Source organism: Xenopus laevis, chromosome 1S (genome assembly GCF_017654675.1).
Source record: "Xenopus laevis strain J_2021 chromosome 1S, Xenopus_laevis_v10.1, whole genome shotgun sequence".
NCBI classification, from domain to species: Eukaryota; Metazoa; Chordata; class Amphibia; order Anura; family Pipidae; genus Xenopus; species Xenopus laevis.
This window is the reverse complement of record NC_054372.1, coordinates 31,145,126-31,163,009: the sequence shown is the minus strand read 5'-3', so window position 1 is coordinate 31,163,009 and position 17,884 is coordinate 31,145,126. Positions and strand designations below refer to the sequence as shown.

The 17,884-nt window shown below is 36.6% G+C and overlaps 1 protein-coding gene across 1 annotated transcript in view; it reads right to left on the bottom strand.

Annotated features, from left to right (window-relative positions):
* LOC108706602 (tumor suppressor candidate 3) overlaps positions 1–17,884 on the bottom strand; it is a 107,313-nt gene that overhangs the window by 30,229 nt on the left and 59,200 nt on the right. Inside the window, exon 3 of the mRNA XM_041579489.1 lies at positions 6,574–6,691. Coding sequence (XP_041435423.1) covers positions 6,574–6,691 — 118 coding nt within the window. The remainder of the gene's footprint in view (positions 1–6,573; positions 6,692–17,884) is intronic.

Genomic DNA, 17,884 nt, shown 5'->3' with positions numbered 1-17,884 from the left:
GTGAATGCAGGACCTTCAGAACTGCTCCCTTTTCTTAGTAATTGATTAGGGGTTATTCATCCTGGCAAAAACCTACAAGCAGTAGCATCATTTCATTTACACTGTAGTAAAACAATTTTTATGAAGCAAAACAAACTTTAAACATTAAACTTTTTTTTAATTTATAAAATAATGAAATTATTTTAGAACTGAACATCTACATAATTCCCATTTTTTCTTTGCCATTTCCTTTCAGAATTACAATTTATTTCTTCACTCATAAGATAATTATAAACAAACTGGATTTCTTAATAGTCAAGCCAAAATGGAACTTTTGGTATTCAATTAAAACTTTAATAGGTTAAAGGCACAAAATAAAATTGGGAAAAAAGTTGTTTTAGAAATGCAGTAAAAGCAGAATGAGATAATACATCATAAAATTAGAATTGTTAAATGTTCCAATTTAGAGGTTATACTACTAGCAATATTGTGAAACATTTAGTAGTACTGAAAATAATAGGACTCTGTTACAAATTACCTGAGGTTTTAAAATGCATTTCAGTTTAAAATACTAATTGTAAATCCCGTGTACTGTAATTCCTTCGCTTATTTTCCATTAAAAAGATGTATTTCTAAAAATTAACATCATAATATATAACAAAGATTACAGGTTCTTAACTTTGCTTGATGCCTGTATATTTTATTTATCAAGAAAAAAAGTCAAATTGTACTTTTTAATTTTAATTGGGTCTACAGTAGTTACTGCAGGCTTTACAAGCTGAGACAGATAAGTCTACAGCTGGGCCAACACATGCCATGTCTTACTTGGAAGGAATAGTTGAACCTCTTTTTAGAGTCCTGCGTGGGTCCATTTTTTGGGACCCGTACCCGCAACCTGCAATCAGCAACCCGGACCCGCAACCGGCATTCTTACCCACTTGGAATCGCTACCCGACCTTACCTGCAAGTACCTTATCCGCAGCCCAGACCCGTGACCCGCTGAGCATCAAGAATCAGGAAGTGCTGTCATTGTAAACTGGAAGTGATATCATCGGAAATAGACGCGATCAGAAAAAAAGGAGTAAAACAGGAAGTGCTGTCATTGTAAACCGGAAGTGACAGCATCGGAGGTAGCCATGACCAGAAAAAAGGAGTAAATATCGCTATTGAGAAGAACCACGGCCCGACCCGAGGACCCGCAAACCCGCAGTCCTGCTGACCCGCATCTTTACCCACACCCAGAACTTCTCCCCTCAACCCACAAGGTACCGCAGTTTTTTTGCCGGTAACCCGCGGGTACCCACGGGTACCCGACCTGCTGCAGGACTTTACCTCTTTGTGCTCATTAAGACTTAAAGGAGCACTAAACTCTAAAAAATGAATATGCCTTGAAATAACATATTTTATATACTGAACTTATTGATCTCTATAGTAATAATGATCAAGGCCTTCAAACTTGTCACAGGAGTTTCCCATTTTGGATATTTTTAGGAGCGTCTGTGACATGCACATTTGGATTCGACCGAACCCCTGAACCCTTTGCGAAAGATTCGGCCGAATACTGAATCGAATCCGAACCTTAATTTGCATATGCAAATTAGGGGTGGGAAGGGGAAAACATTTTTTACTTCCTTGTTTTGTGACAAAAATTCATGTGATCCTGGCCAAATCACGAAACGTATCCTGGAATTGGTGCATCCCTACTAAGAAGCTTAATAAAGAAAAGATAAACGTGTGCTTCTAAGGCTTGACTGTTCCTAAAAGAAAGAGAGTGCCAATAGTGTATTAAACTTTAGGAAAAATGGCCGTGATCTAAATAAACTGACTTCCTTGGCTCCGGAATAGTGAATGGATCAGCCCACAGATAGGCTGCAATTGTGAAGTATTAAAGGGAAACCCCACCAATGGCCCGCATATAGATTATACTTACAAGATGGAAATTGTAAGAAGCATAACTTAGAGAGTATTGGATCCTCTTTGCAGACGGTCTCACTGAAGCAGTGCCTCCGGCGTTGCTCTCTGGGTTGCGGAAGTGCTTTTCTCCTTTTCAGTCTATTCTCCCCATGCAGATAGTTTTCACGGACCTCTGTGCTGCCTCATAGAGGATTCTGTGATCCAGCTGGGTGTGGTGGCTTGCACCTCGAGAGTTTAATACACTATTGGCACCCTCTTTCTTTTAGGAATTGTCAAGCCTTAGAAGCACTTTTTTTACTATAAGCAATCCAATAGTTAAAGACCGAAATAAGACATACTAAAGACATATCTTTGCTTATTTATTCTCTTTCACATAAGGACAAGTGGGTCCTGAATTTTCTATAAGAGCTGTCACTAAGCATTTTCCACTACCAAGCACGGAGTCCACCCCCACTGCATTAACCTTAGAAGCTTAGCTTCATATGGTCCAAACTGACTGATTGTCTTCTCATGAAATGAAATGAAATTGTCTGTGATGTGGACGAGTATTAACTGAAATCTCAAAATATAAGCAAACCAAAACAGTTGAAACACAAGCTGTTTATATAAAAAATAAGTTAATTATAGAATAACAAAGTTGAGTCATCTAGTTGACCCAATCTATATCATATGTTGCGTACTCCACACTGTGTCCAATAAAAGTGCCAATGTCTGACATAAAAATACACTTGGGGGCCCATTTACTTAGCTCGAGTGAAGGAATAGATGAAAAAAACTAAAAAGCGTTCGACTATTCGACCATTCGATAGTCGAAGTACTGTCTCTTTAAAAAAAACTTCGACCCCCTAGTTCGCCACCTAAGAGCTACCGAAGTCAATGTTAGCCTATGGGGAAGGTCCCCATAGGCTTAGCAATCTTTTTTTGGTCGAACAAAATCGTTCGACTTTTCGAACGAACGAATAGCGCTAAATCCTTTGACTTCGATATTCGAAGTCGAAGGATTTTACTTCGACAGTCGAATATCGAGGGTTAATTAACCCTCGATATTCGACCACAAGTAAATTTGCCCCTATGTGATTATTTGATTGGGGAAAATAAACACATGTGCCCTTCACAGATGTCATTAATTTAGCCCCATTGTCAATGTATCACACTTCTGAATATTTTCTGAACATTTTCCCAATTTTTGTAAAACTGCAAAATAGCACACACTGAATTCCTAATAACAGATGGTGTTGATTCAGAGAAAGGTGTGATTATGTTAAAGTACAATAGCAACTGGAAAACTACATCTGTTCAATTATTCTCAGTGTTGGACACTTAGGAAATGTATTCTATACTGCAACGCAATAAATGCAAAGCACATATGGTCAAGTCTATGCAAAAGCAATCCAATAATTAAAGACCAAAGAAAGACATACAAAAGCTGTTTATTAATACACAGAACATAAAAAGGTGGCATTTCCAGACACTAGAAACGTATATATATATATATATATATAGATATAATAATAATAATAGATATAATAAATCCCAAATTAGCAATGTGATAACAGAATGTTCTGTCTCAATATATGAGCAAACTTTCAAATATGTTGTGCAGTTTGTGACTGACGCAGCTCAGTATACAGTATAGTACACATCCTGCAAGTGCCATTGATAACACACAAATTAAGTACACTAAGGGGCACATTTACAAAGCTCGAGTGAAGGATTCGAATTAAAAAAACTTCGAATTTCGAAGTGTTTTTTGGGCTACTTCGACCATCGAATGGGCTACTTCGACCTTCGACTACGACTTCGACTACGAATCGAACGATTCGAACTAAAAATCGTTCGACTATTCGACCATTCGATAATCGAAGTACTGTCTCTTTAAGAAAAACTTCGACCCCCTACTTCGGCAGCTAAAAGCTACCGAACTCAATGTTAGCCTATGGGGAAGGTCCCCATAGGCTTGCCTGCGTTTTTTTGATCGAAGGATATTCCTTCGATCGTTGGATTAAAATCCTTCAAATCGTTCGATTCGAAGGATTTAATCGTTCGATCAAACGAATAATCCTTCAATCGTTCGATCGCAGGATTTGCGCTAAATCGTTCGACTTCGATATTCGAAGTCGAACGATTTTAGTTCCTGGTCGAATATCGAGGGTTAATTAACCCTCGATATTCGACCCTTAGTAAATCTGCCCCTAAGTATGTAAACAATAAATAAGGTTAGGGTAAGTAGACATTTTTTACTTCCAGCTGTATGTATTGGGAAAAAGAGATCTCTAAGCCATGCTTACTGCAGTGCATGGTGAGAAAAGAATTGGATTATTCAGAAAGACACTGGATTCCTACGAAAGCACTAGTCAGATACATTTTCTGAATTGACTGACGTACTTTTGATTCCTAAGAAGGATTAGGAAGAAAAATCTGGAGTGATTGTCAGTTAATCTTAACAGAAAAACTTCAAATTGCTACAAATGCTTTGTAGACTTAAAATAAAATAATTCACATTTCGTCTACAGTCCTGCATTCTTAACCTTAAGTACTGTACCTAGATATTGCTAGACTGCAGTCCAAGCCTGCATTAAAATTCCATTAAACATCAAGGAAGGCTAGGCTTTGTAGTCTAGTAATATCTTGTGACCCAAAGTTAAGATACAGGAGTGGACAGAACATACATGTATTAAAATGAAAAATTAAGAACGGGTCTGATGTTGTTCTGCCCAAACAAAAGTTGGGAAAGGCCATATTAGGCTTCTGAATTATTTCCTGAGCATAGCAACATTAGTACAGTTCTTTGTTTTACTTCTAAACATATACTGTATCTCTCCAATCATATAGTCAGAGGAACGGCACAATTAATTACATTATTAGTTAATAACAGCTTAATACATTAAAAAAACATTATGTATTTCAAAAGTGCTTAAAGGAAAATTATACCCCCCCCCCGAACAATGTAGGTCTCTATAAAAATATATTGCGTAAAACAGCTCATATGTAAAACCTTGCTTCATGTAAGTAAAATATTTTCATAATAATATATATTTTTAGTAGTATGTGCCACTGGGTAATCATAAATAGTACATTGCCACCACCTGGGATCCTAGGATTAATGGTGCACACAAACAAACCATACATGTTAGGTCACATGAGCCAATTAATAGACAGAGTTGTGTCTTTTGCTTCCACACTTCTTCCTGTTACAGTTAGAGTTGTAGTATTTCTGGTCAGGTGATCTCTGAGGCAGCACACAGACCATCACAAAATGGTTGTTCAAGGCAAGAGATGTAAAAGGGCAATATTTACTTAAATATATATACCAGTTTGTAAGTTTCTTTAATATGCCACTTAATTTGATATAAACTATCTGTTGCTTAAGTATTAATTGTGGGGTATAATTTTCCTTTAAAAAGCACCCTGGGAAATGGTATATTATTTTTTAAAGATTTACATAGCCTTTACTATTACAGAATAATACAAAATATTGTATTTGATGATTACTGTGGGACACTTATCTGGTTCCTGGATGGATCCTAAACTTTTGAGCATATCACAAAAAAGAATTTTCAGCGTTGCTTATTAGGATTCAAAAGAATTTTTCTCCTACGAGTCCTGCGGTACACTTTTACTTAATTTGTTATTTATTAATTAATTAATTTATTTAATTGCGCTTAATGCCGGTTTAAGGCTCACCCTTCAATTCTGTTGGTCCGGGTGCACAAAGCCCCAGACCCCTCGTAAAGTCACTGGATTCAGCTTCCTAAATATATAAAAGTATATGGTCTTACCCGGACTTCGTTGTGACCCAAGTGCAGCCGCCCTGAGTCCGTCGCTAAGGGAAACGGATACTGCACACACCAAAATCCTGGACAGCGCACTCTTTGGATCACATCAAGGAATCGCTTGGTCATCAAATCATTGGTAACAAAAACGTAAACTTAACTTATTTAAATGTTAAACATCTTAACAAACTGTTAAACCCTGCGCCATGAGGTCTGACGCATTTCGGGTCACTGCACTTCATCAGAGACCAGGTCAGTGACAGTGACACGAAACGCATCAGACCTCATGGCGCAGGGTTTAACAGTTTGTTAAGATGTTTAACATTTAAATAAATTCAAGTTTTTTTACCAATGATTTGATGACCAAGCGATTCCTTGATGTGATCCGAAGAGTGCGCTGTCCAGGATTTTGGTGTGTAAACTTTTGAGCAGCCTTACATATTTTAAAATGAATTAGGAATGTCTGAAATGGTGTCACTATTGATGCCTTTTTTTGAAAAAGAAACTCTCTAAATGGGATCTACTAAGCTTAATTTAACTGTAATAATGAACTTGCTAAATATAATCAATTAAAAATGCTAAATTGCTTTACAATATAAGAGGGTTTGATACCAAAAAACAGTCAATAATTTCGATTTAGTTTAAAAAAAACTCCTCAAACTCAACTATTCAGTCGCAGGTTTGTTTTTCACATTCAGTTTTTTTTTCTCGATCGCAAATATTGATGAATGGCCCTTAATAATAATACTAATAATAATAATAATAATAATAATTATAATTATAATCTATTGATAAATATTCAAGTACATTTTAATACATTAAGAATTAAGTAAACTTTTCTTATCAAATTAAACGTTGACCTTGCATATGAGAAAAGACTCATTCCTGAATAAAAGGTATACTACACCTGTTGAAAAACATCAGCACCTTCATCATAATCCACAATCGTAAAAAACAGCTTATTAGAAAATGCTGAAGAATAACGCCATGAATTTGCCAGAACTTGGTATTCTTCATTAGCTTGCCTGTGGAGGAAATGGAAAATAATTCTGTCATACATTACATAGAAATGTACTACAAAAATTTTTTTATTGTTTGTTAAACACATTTGTAACTATTTGAGTGTTAGGATTGGTGCACTGGTCTGGTTCAGTCCCAACAGATCCTGGGTGCAACATCATTGCACCGAATAGCATGCAAGTTAAATAGCAATGCATCTTGTCAGGTTGTAGGTCTACTCTAGCCTCTTGCTGATCACTCTGCCTTTAGTATGTGTCCTATAGATATATAGATCTATAGAAAGTATCCTTACCTGAGAGTACAAGCAATTTCTAGAAAATAATGAGAGGGATGAAGGAAAAATACAAATTTAGAATTCTGTGATTGAGAAGAAGACCACCAGAATAAGTGCTATGCACATATTTTGGCACACCTACAGCAATACTGGGAGCTTCAAGTCATATGTACATAATAAAAAGAATTTTAAATGATACAAACAGGCTCTGCATTCAAGAAGATGTAATGTATTTACTAGGATGACTGCAGATCTAAATCAGCACTAATAGACAAAACGGTTAGCATTACTGCTGTTTACTGTTGTGCCTTTTTTTGATCTTGCTTTGCTGCAGATGAACTAGCTCGGTTTTATGTTTCCTAAGAGAAAAGTATTTATCTTTATATATTGAATAGCAATTTTAATAATCATACTATATTTTGTTTAGGCGCCAAAATGTGAACATTTTATCTTTATCTGTATGTTTACAAGGCACTTAGTTACTATAAGTCCCCATAAGTAAAATCGGAATAAAGTGTTCCTAATGGAACTCCAATTTTGCAAGTGAAATGAAAATAGAATGGTATTATATATGATAGCAGGCAGCAATGGGTCTTCTGGGGAAGATAATAGGACAACTTTTCAAGAGAAAAGAGATAAAAGGAAAAAAAGTCAAAAACGTAAAACCAAAATTTTAAATGAAGTCGTGTTTTATGTGTTTAGTGGTAGTAATTTTATTCTGTCAGTGTATGGTATAGTCTACTGTCTCGGTTTCAACTAAAAGTATTGTGTATAAAATGATGCAGAAAGCAATTGGCTTTGGCTATTAGCAAATGAATTAGTGGCAGTTTTGGGTCCACAAATAATTAGAACCCAGTGGTAACCAAAAAAAGTTACATTATAAGTGTGCACGGTATATTTATTCTAAATAGAGAACCAAGCTATTCTCTGTTAACTTGATTGGACTTTGTCTGGGTTGAACTTGATGGACTTTGTCTTTTTTCAACCCAATTTAACTATTTAAATATGTAACTATGTAACCCTTCAGGGAAAGTCAATATGTCTGCATTAAATGCCAGGGATGTATCAAAATTTGGTACCCTTTCCTTGTAAGGGCATTTCCTTGGAGGAACTTTAGTTTACATAACATATGAATGCTGGTGGTCTTTTAAACTGATTCATACCCAATATAAATAGGATGACTAGTGATGGGTGAATTTGTCCTGTTTCGCCACGAAATTTGCAAAATGAACAAAAAATAAGTGACATTTGTCGCACATTAAAGTCAATGGGCATCCGTTAGTTGACAACAGCAGCGAAAATGCCGCCGGCATCGGAATGGTCGCAGGCGTCAAAAAACTTTGATGCCGGCGAATTTTCTCTGCAATTTTGTAACTTTATTCGCCGGGCCAAAACGCACAAATTCACGGGAAATTCGTGACTGCCGAATAAATTCACCCATCACTAAGGATGCAGAGATCCAAGGTATAATTACTGAAAATTCTATTAAAATTTCTGAAAGCCCATTTAAAACATGCATCTTATCTGCAAAATGCAGATTTCAAATGTTTGTGCCATTTTGAGATCCAAAAATGCATATTTGCTATAATAGTGCATACAATAGTTTATGACCGACAGTTTGGCCCCTGCCTATGCCATGAAATCCCCTAGACAGTGTCTCAATTAACTTCGGAAAACCCATTTATTTTTAGAAACTACACTTTTTGAAGAATTCTGAGACATTTCAAGAGAGAAAAGCGGAGATACGGAGATAATTGCAGCCTTTGGGTAAGTGCCCAACATAAGCATGAAACATGGCATAGCTTTGTCTCTCTTACCTCCTGACCATTATATATAAAAAAAACAACTGCATGAATTTTCTTTTTTCTGTTGCTTGTCTCTCCTTATTGATTTGCCATGTGTTCTTGGCTGAATGTAACTCAAGCAGAACTTGACTTGATTTACATTGCAGTACACACTCTGGTTTTCTTTTTATTCTGTGTATTTCTTTGTGTACAAAGAAATGGCACAAAATACCAAAACCATAAATCTTTAGTGAAATTTGTTTGTTTCTTTTAACAAATGTTTAAAACATAAAAAATAAACTCAGACTTGGATCTTCTCTCACTTATTCTTGGGTACAAAGGAAAATCATTTCAAACATGGACTAGGCCTTAGTTTCGGCTGAACAACAGCCTTTCTATATATATATATATATATATATAAGTTAAAATCACTCAAATCAAGAAGCACTGGAGTGGTCACAGGTCAATGGACAACACCAAAAGGCTGCAGGCTAAATGACTTTAAAAAAGGTGCATATCTTCAATCTTGGAAGTACTGTATGGTGTATAATCTAGGATCCATTCTATAATCTTAAAGGGATTCTATCATGGAAAACCGTGATTTTCAAAAACTCAATTAATAGTGCTGCCCCAGCAAAATCCTGCAAAGAAATACATTTTTCAAAAGAGCAAACTTTTTTTTTTGTATTTTATTTTAAAATCTCACATGAAGCTAGACATGTTGTTAGTTTCCCAGGTGTCCTTGTGCTCTGATAAACTTCAGGCACTCTAATGCTGAACTTCAATGAACTGATATCACCTTCCTCCCTTTCCCTCTTGCAGGTCATCAACAGAAAAATGGTAAGGTACAAGATAACAGCTCCCTGACACCTGCATTGCTAGGTGTAGATATGAGAATAGCAGTCAATAGTAAAATTATTACGCTCCACCATGACTTATCCAGTTACATTAAATAGGAGAAACAACAGCTCATCTGAAAGCAGCTCTACTATGAAGTGCTGGCTCTTTCTGAAAGCTCAGGATCAGGTGCCTGCACACCAAAATTACACAATTTTTTTGGTTCAGGAATAAAATGTTATATGGTTGAGTGAATTCTTTGTAATGTAAACGGTGTAATTTAGAAATAAAAACTACACTATAAAAACATAGGAATCCCTTTAAAGTGTTAAATGACTAATAACACCCATTTCTAAAATGCCCTAGAAGTTCAAATACACATATACACAAACAATTTGCTTAGCGTGCCCTTGAAAGCAACATTTCTAGAAATCATAACCATTGGATTAGAAAACACATATAATTCTTCTTGTAATTCTTTTGAGGCAGTTGATTAAAAAGTGTGACCTAAGCCCCCATTTAACAACTGAGTGGGGTTATATTTTTGATATAAGACTGAAGAGCACAGCAGCAAACACACTGCAATATAAATCAGTAATTCCTGTTAATAGAAAATATATTTCTTTTTACAGGACAAAAGTCAACATCATAATGTACCACCTATCTATAAAGAACACAAGCGAATGCAAAGCCATTGCACAAAACATGCTTAATTTGTTTGCTTACTTATTCTTATCTTGATAATTGCTTCCCCCAATAATCAATTTACTTATATTAAATCTGTTTAATCATTAGCAGATAAAGTTCACCAGAAATTACATCAATGCTTAAATTCGATTACCTTTTAATGAAAGCTAGATGATTGTTTCAGTTGCTTTTGCTTAAATCAACACTGCTAAAATGACCCTCTTAAAACAAACATTTCTACTGCCTTTTATGTTAATTTTATCAAGCCTCTAACTCTTTCTTCAGCTATTGTGCACTGACTTGTTAAATACATATTTGAATGTAGGACTGCCTAGGGACCTAGTAACTCCAGAAACAGCTTGGATAAGCCACACCACTGACATTACTTTTGACTCCATACACACTCTTAAGCAGGCTGGGATATCAATAAACAAAATGACCTCCAAATAACTTCTTATAAGCTGTTCAACTTAATTATTTGGCTGTATTTGCATCCCCCTAGGTAGTTCATTTATGAATTTGCACCTGGGCAATAATCCATAGCAACCAATCAATGATTAAGATTTTTAGAACACTATAGGGCACATTTACTTAGCTCAAGTGAAGGAATAGAATAAAAAAAACTTCGAATATCGAATGATTTTTTTGGCTACTTCAAGCATCGAATTGGCTACTTCGACTACGACTTTGACTTCGAATCGAACGATTCAAACTAAAAATCGTTTGACTATTTGACCATTCGATTTAAAAAAAACGTCGATAAATAAACCTACTAAACCTCAATGTTGCCTATAGTCGAACAGATTGTTCGATCGAATGAATTGCGGTAAATCTTTCGACTTCAATATTCGAAGTCGAGGGATTTAACTTCAACAATCGAATATCGAGGGTTAACTAACCCTCGATATTCAACCCTAAGTAAATGTGCCCCTAAACATTGATTGCTTGCCACATGTGACTGCATAAGCGCCATTTGCTGCATTACTTAGCTATTATTGGTTCCATGGATGTGACTCATGATAAAAACACGATTTTTCATAGGGACAAGTCAGACAAAGTACCGTTTTTGGATGCATTTTGCCATTCTTCAATTACAGAATATTGAGCGCAACAAACCAAAAACACATGCAATTGCCTGTGAGCTTTTTTGTGAATTTGGCGCAAGTGGCGCTTAGAATTATCAAAATGAGGATGATATCACTACTGCTATTGGTGCACCAATGTGCTAGCAATGAATAAAACATTCGCATTTGAATTGCTTGGATACATTGCATTAAAGCAGACATAACGGTGCATTGATGATCAAAGCAACTATGCAGAAGTGCAAGGAGCATCTTTGGTTGTAAGTACCTTTTATGATGTCAATGCATGTACAACTTTACCTCCATTTTATGCATTGCACTTATTGTAATAAGTGAGACTTTTAGTTATGTTATTAGTGAGTTAGAAGGGGGTTGCTTCCTATTTGCACATAACACTTCAGCTCTATCTGCATTATTTCATTCTATATAATTTTAAATCGGCCTGTTTAGATATAATACAGAACCCAATGAGTACCTTACTTACTATTACCAGACTCTAAACAGACCCATCTTAGCTACAGGCTGCAAGAACACCATAAAACAGCTCGGGTTGATGAAAGTGGAATGAGATAAAATTAGTAAGGTGTAAAATATACACTTGGACAAATCAGCATGAAAATATTAACACATAAACACACAGGGACATTTACTTTTCATCACTTTGTTTAAACACTATCCAATTAAAAAAGCTAAAGGAGCAGAAAAGACTTGTAATGAGAGTAGTAAATTACATATCCCTGCATGGCAATCATGGGTTCTGTTATTCTGCAACTATCTTTTAAATGCAGCAGATGTACAGATGCAGTTCTTTACCATAGAGATAATACAAATGGCTTAGGGCTATGGCCCAGTGTTGTGCTGAATATAGATGGTTACAGATACTACAGATTTAACTATGGCCAGATTGGTTATTGAATACATGGTATATTCACTGATAAAATGCAATGGACAATAACGATTATACCAAGCTCAAAGCTTCCATACCCAGATAAGAATATGGCTATAAACCAAGCAGTCACATATATTCTAAGAGGTGTCTATGAAAAGATAGTGACTTTGTGTGTATTTCAGCAGTATTAGGCTGGTGAATAGTAAACTACAGGGAACATGTGTATTTCTGCAGCAAGTAACGCTGTGTGTTTTGCCAGCTCAGGAAAAGCTAATGGGTCCCTGGAGTGAATGGAGAAGAGCAGGGTGGGCTTTCATTCCTTGCTCCATTAAGGGTTTTCAGCTGCCAAGATAGTGGCAGCTAAGTAATTAAGCTGCAGGTGAGCTGTAGTTTAAAGGAGGTGTGCGACTACACCTCAGAGTTCTTACCCTTAATACCCCCTGGAGCCGGAGGAGGATGAGGGGCTGTGGACACCTCCAAGTGCAGAAAGGAGGTGTGATTGTGTTTGTAGCTGGGATGGAGAGTGATTCCCCACTTTATTTTTAAGCTCCAAATACCCGAAATCCAAAAAATTCTGATTTTTCAGACCTTAAAAAAAAATCTGAATTTTTCCGGATTTATTAAAGTTCAACGGTATGAAAACTTTGAATCCGAAAACCGGCATCTAAAAGCTCTCAGTCCTGTATTAATCAATGGGGAAGGTCCCAGTGTCTGCGCTGCTGTCAGTACTGGTGTCCAATGATTTTGGGGATTTTGGACCAGAAAGTCAGAAAAGTCTGAAAAATCTGCGGTTTTTGCAGAAAAGTCAGAAAACTTTGGACTTTTCGGGCAAAGGTCCGAAGTTTGCCCGAACCTATTTTTTTGAATGATAAATAAGGTCTATTCAGGAATTCGGAGTTGCTCGGGTTTTTATCTTAGAAATACTGAGATAAATTCAGAGCTTGATAAATAACCCCCAAAGTGTTTGGCGATCGCTCGACTGGAGAGAGGAAGAGAGAAATCCTTCCCCGAGACTGCGTGTCAAGTGTGAGTCCAAGAGAGAATTCTGGGACTTGTGTAAGGCGAAAGCTGTAAGTGCTGGGAAATTGTGTTAATGTGTACACCAATGTGGGTTGTTATAGTACATATTCTGTTATTTAGGAAAGGCCATCTCCCATAAACTCCATTATAATCAAATAATCCAGATTTTTTTTAGAAATTATTTCCTTTATCTTTGTAATAATAAAACAGTGCCTTGTACTTAATTCAAACTAAGATCTAATTCATCCTTTTCGGGAGCAAAACCAGTTTATTGGGTTTATTTAATGCTTACATGCTTTTCTAGTAGACCTAAGGTATGAAGATTCAAATAATGGAAAAATCCATTATCCGGGAAAAACCCAGGTCCAGAGCATTCTGATTAAAAGGTCCCATACCTGTACCTTTTAATAAGCACAGGTGAGTAACAGAAGAAAATGTGATGATGGAGTCAGACACTGCTGTTAATATATCCAGACATGCAGCAATTCTGAGGAAAGGACTAAGATTAAATATACATATTTTAAATATAAATATTTTAAATATAAATATTTTAGTTTTAACCCTATTTACCTTTTTGTGTTCAGGCTGTTTTTCATTCTGACACTATAAAAGCCAAATATATTCACATTACCTTGCAATATCACACTCACAGAGATGGGTGCACACCCCTTTTTTTCTTTAGGATGGGATATTAATTCATTAAAGACAATGATGGGGATTTATTAAAATGTTAAAATTCTCACTTTTTTCTTTCTTGGGGTATTAACAATTTGTTGCTTGAGTTCTCTTTGTGGAGAAAAAATGCCTGAGAATTTTTTTCTCACGTTGTGCATAATTTGTGGATAATTAAGTACATTAAAAGTAGCAGCTCTTGATAATTCTAGAGTAAATGCAGTGATAGAAATATTTCCACTGAAATTAATGTTAACATGCCCATTTTTTTTTTTTTAATGGCTCTCAGCAGCTTTCATCTAACATTTTTTCTGTTGCATTCTCTCTACTTATTTTCTAACTATTCTCTTCTTTTTTATTTTTTAATAAAATGATGTAATTATAAAGTGATGTAATGTTATGTAATGTGTGTTATATTTCTGTTCTGCTTTTAAAAACAATACAAATTTAAGTTACAGGGAAAAAAGAAAATTTTATAAAAATATTGCGGGAAGAAAATGCATGTTTTTATGAAGATCAAAATACATTTCCGTGCTGATCTTTGAACTCTGCCTCTATATGTTGTCTTTGATATCTACAGTTATATAAATCTTTATTTTTAAAATATGGAATTTTAAAATATGGAAAATGTTTATATTGCTAATTCTGTTAAGGTTATAGAGTTTAAGAAAGAGAATTCTGGAAGATAGACTGATTGATTATGTGGGTGGAGATCAAAGGACCCTAAAATAAAACCAAGATTAATTCACTGGACTTCCAAAAAGAACTGGGCAGGGGAATTAGTAAGTTTAAAGAAAATGAAAAAGCTTAGAATTGCACAGCCCAAATGCCCTTAAAACCGAAAAAGGGCAACATTCATGTCTGAAGCAGGTATAATTAGGGATGGGCGAATTTTTTCGCCTTGTTTCGCCACGGAAATGAGGCCCATAGACTTCTATGATGTCGTGCGTCAAAAAAAAAAGACGTGCAACAAAAAAAAATTTTGACACTCAGACTTTAATGGGTGTCGGTGACTTTTCGCTGGCGGCAAATTTTTGGTGAAACGAAACGGGTCAAATTCACCCATCCCTAAGTACAATATATATATTGTACCTAGGGATGGGAGAATTTGACCCGTTTCGTTTCTCCAAAAATTTGCCGAAATGAAGAAAACAAAGGTGGGAAATAAATGGTGTGCCAAAGTAAAAGTAAAAATAACTGGGTGTGCCAATGTTTTTTTAGGAAGCCCAGTGACTCTTATCACTAACCTGCTATGTGCAGCCAGAGCTCCTCTTTAAAAATAGAAAAAAAAAATACCGGGGCTATTTTTTTGGGCGATGTAGCAATAGAGAAGCTGCTATGGTGGAGCTCACTCTGGCGTACAGCATTCTCTTCCTGGTCGCAGCTATCGCGAGACTTCGGGTGCTAGCCCCGTATACTACAATCTTACTCAAAATATTCCTCGCTTGCAGCGCTGGCCATTCAGACTAAAGAATGTGTTTGTATCTTTCAAATGTATTTTTATGAGTTAATATATCAATCATTTATATGCACTGCACCTTTAAATGAGAATTGACTTGTATTTTGACACTATTTAAACACCTTGACACGTGATGTTTTTGTAACCCTGAGGAAGTGTCGATCACGTAGGCACGAAACACGTAGGTTTTGTAACAGCACACTGTGATGGGGTGAATTTAGTTTTTTATTGTTTGTTAATGCTAATTTGTTTTGCTGGCCAGTAATCTGTGTAAATAGCTATGTGTATAATTTATGTAAATACTTTGGGTGTTATTTAGCTTTGGTTAACAAACTGAGGCCTACTTTGTTTAAAGCATGTGACTCAGCTGTGTTCAGAGTATATGTAAATGGTGCTAAAACAATTGTAGATTGAAAGCTGTTTTTGCTTTATGTTAAAACACAAGTGTGCATGGAAAGCTTTACTTTTTATATATAAATGAAATTTATTGTACAAAGCACTTACCTACAGCTCTCAGAGAAGCCACTTCCTAAAGGGGTGGGCAGCCTCTCAGAATGAATATTTATAGGGTAGATGCTGATCACATGGTGTCAGCATAGAGCAGTCTGGAAGCTATAAAAGCTGCAGACTGAAATCATTGGGGGGTGTCAAGCCTTTGTGAGAGGTTGTTCTGGAGCTCAGGAATGTGTGTTTGCAGGGTTACTGCTGACCTCCTGCTAGTGAAAAGTGCATACTGCAGCTTTGCACATTGTTTTCTTCATTTGCATGAAAAATAAAGCAAACTTTCCACTGAAGATCTGCTTGGCTACTGTACTTACATGCGCCCAGTGACATATGGTGTCAGAAGTGGGATAGCAAAATTAAAGTGCCGCATAAGGCAATGCCAGGGTACAGATGTGGAAAAGACAAGCCTGGAGAGAATCCCCAAAAATACCCAGAAGTCACAGCAGGGTGCAAAAGTGAGCACAAGATCACAGCAAGGAGTAAAACTAATAGGCGAGTGGAAGAAACCTGCAAGGAAAACGAGAATGTCCAAGCGGGACGATGATGCTTCTTCCAGAGGCCCTTCACATGATTCTCCTGAAGGAAAAGAGGAAATTCCAAGTGAAGCAGAACTCCTTTCTGGTGCCATGGGAATTGCTACTGCTGAGCTTACAGTGAAACCAAAGGCACATATCTTAAAGGCTTCTACAGAAAAGGAAGAGCAGCCTACAATGCCAGAGACTATTGCATCTTTACCACCTTCAGGTTTAGATGAACTTCTGAAATGGATGGTTCTGAAACAAATAGAATCAGATCAGAAGCACAAGGTGGAGGAGCGAAGATGGAGGCAAGATGAGGCTAAAAGGCGAGAAGAGGAGCAAAGGAGATTTCAACAAGAGGCACGGGAGCACCGTGAGGAAATGCTCAAGCTACAACAGATGCAGCACAAGCAGCTTGCTGAAATACTGCAATCCTGGAAAGCACAAAGTCCTAATTCTACAAGTCTTAAAGATCTCCGCCTGACTAAATTGACTGCAGATGATGATATTGAATCCTATATCACCATGTTTGAAAGAGTTGCTCAAACGTGCGTTTGGCCCAAAGAACAGTGGGTGATACGTCTTGCTCCGTATTTAACTGGCAAAGCACAGAAAGCATACAGCAGTTTAAATGCCAGAGATGCTCAGAATTATGACTGTGTGAAAGATGCCATATTTCGTCGATATGAGCTAAATGCTGAAACTTTCAGACAAAGATTTCGGACATACAAGTACAACAACTCTGAAGGTCCTCGTGAGGCATATGCCCAGCTTTATGAACTGTTGTTAAAATGGATTCAACCAGAAAAAAAAACTGGTGAGCAAATCCTTGAAATTATTGCACTGGAGCAACTGGTTGAAATTCTGCCTGAAAAAGCAAAGTTATGGGTACAGGAGCATCGACCTGAAACAAGCTCAAAGGCAATTGCTCTAGCGGAGGACTTTTTGCTCGCTAGAAGGGATGCAGAGCAAAGAAATACTGTACGATACAAACCCTTTCCGCAAAAAGAACCACAGCCCAGAGTAAATCCTCAAGACCGTGGAAATGTAAAATGCCACAGCTGTGGAAAACTTGGACATATTGCCAGATTTTGTCATAAAGTACAAAACAAAAGTAACCCTACTAATGTTGTTGGAGACAATGGTGGTTTCCTGGTTGAAGCACATGTAAATGGCCAGAAAGTGCAAGCCCTATTGGATAGTGGAAGTCCCCAGACACTGCTTAAAGCTGGTGTATTAAGAAATCTTAATATTTTAGGAAACACTACGATAACCTGTGTCCATGGTGACAAGAAAAAACATGCTTTGGCCAAAATACAAGTTAAAGTTGGATCAACTGTCCACAGACTGATTATTGGACTGGTCCCCAAGTTGCCTTACCATTTGATTATTGGGAGAGACTTTCCTAATTTTCTAAGTTTGTTGCCACAACAGAGGACAGAGTCTCCTATGGTAGCAGTAACTACGAGGGC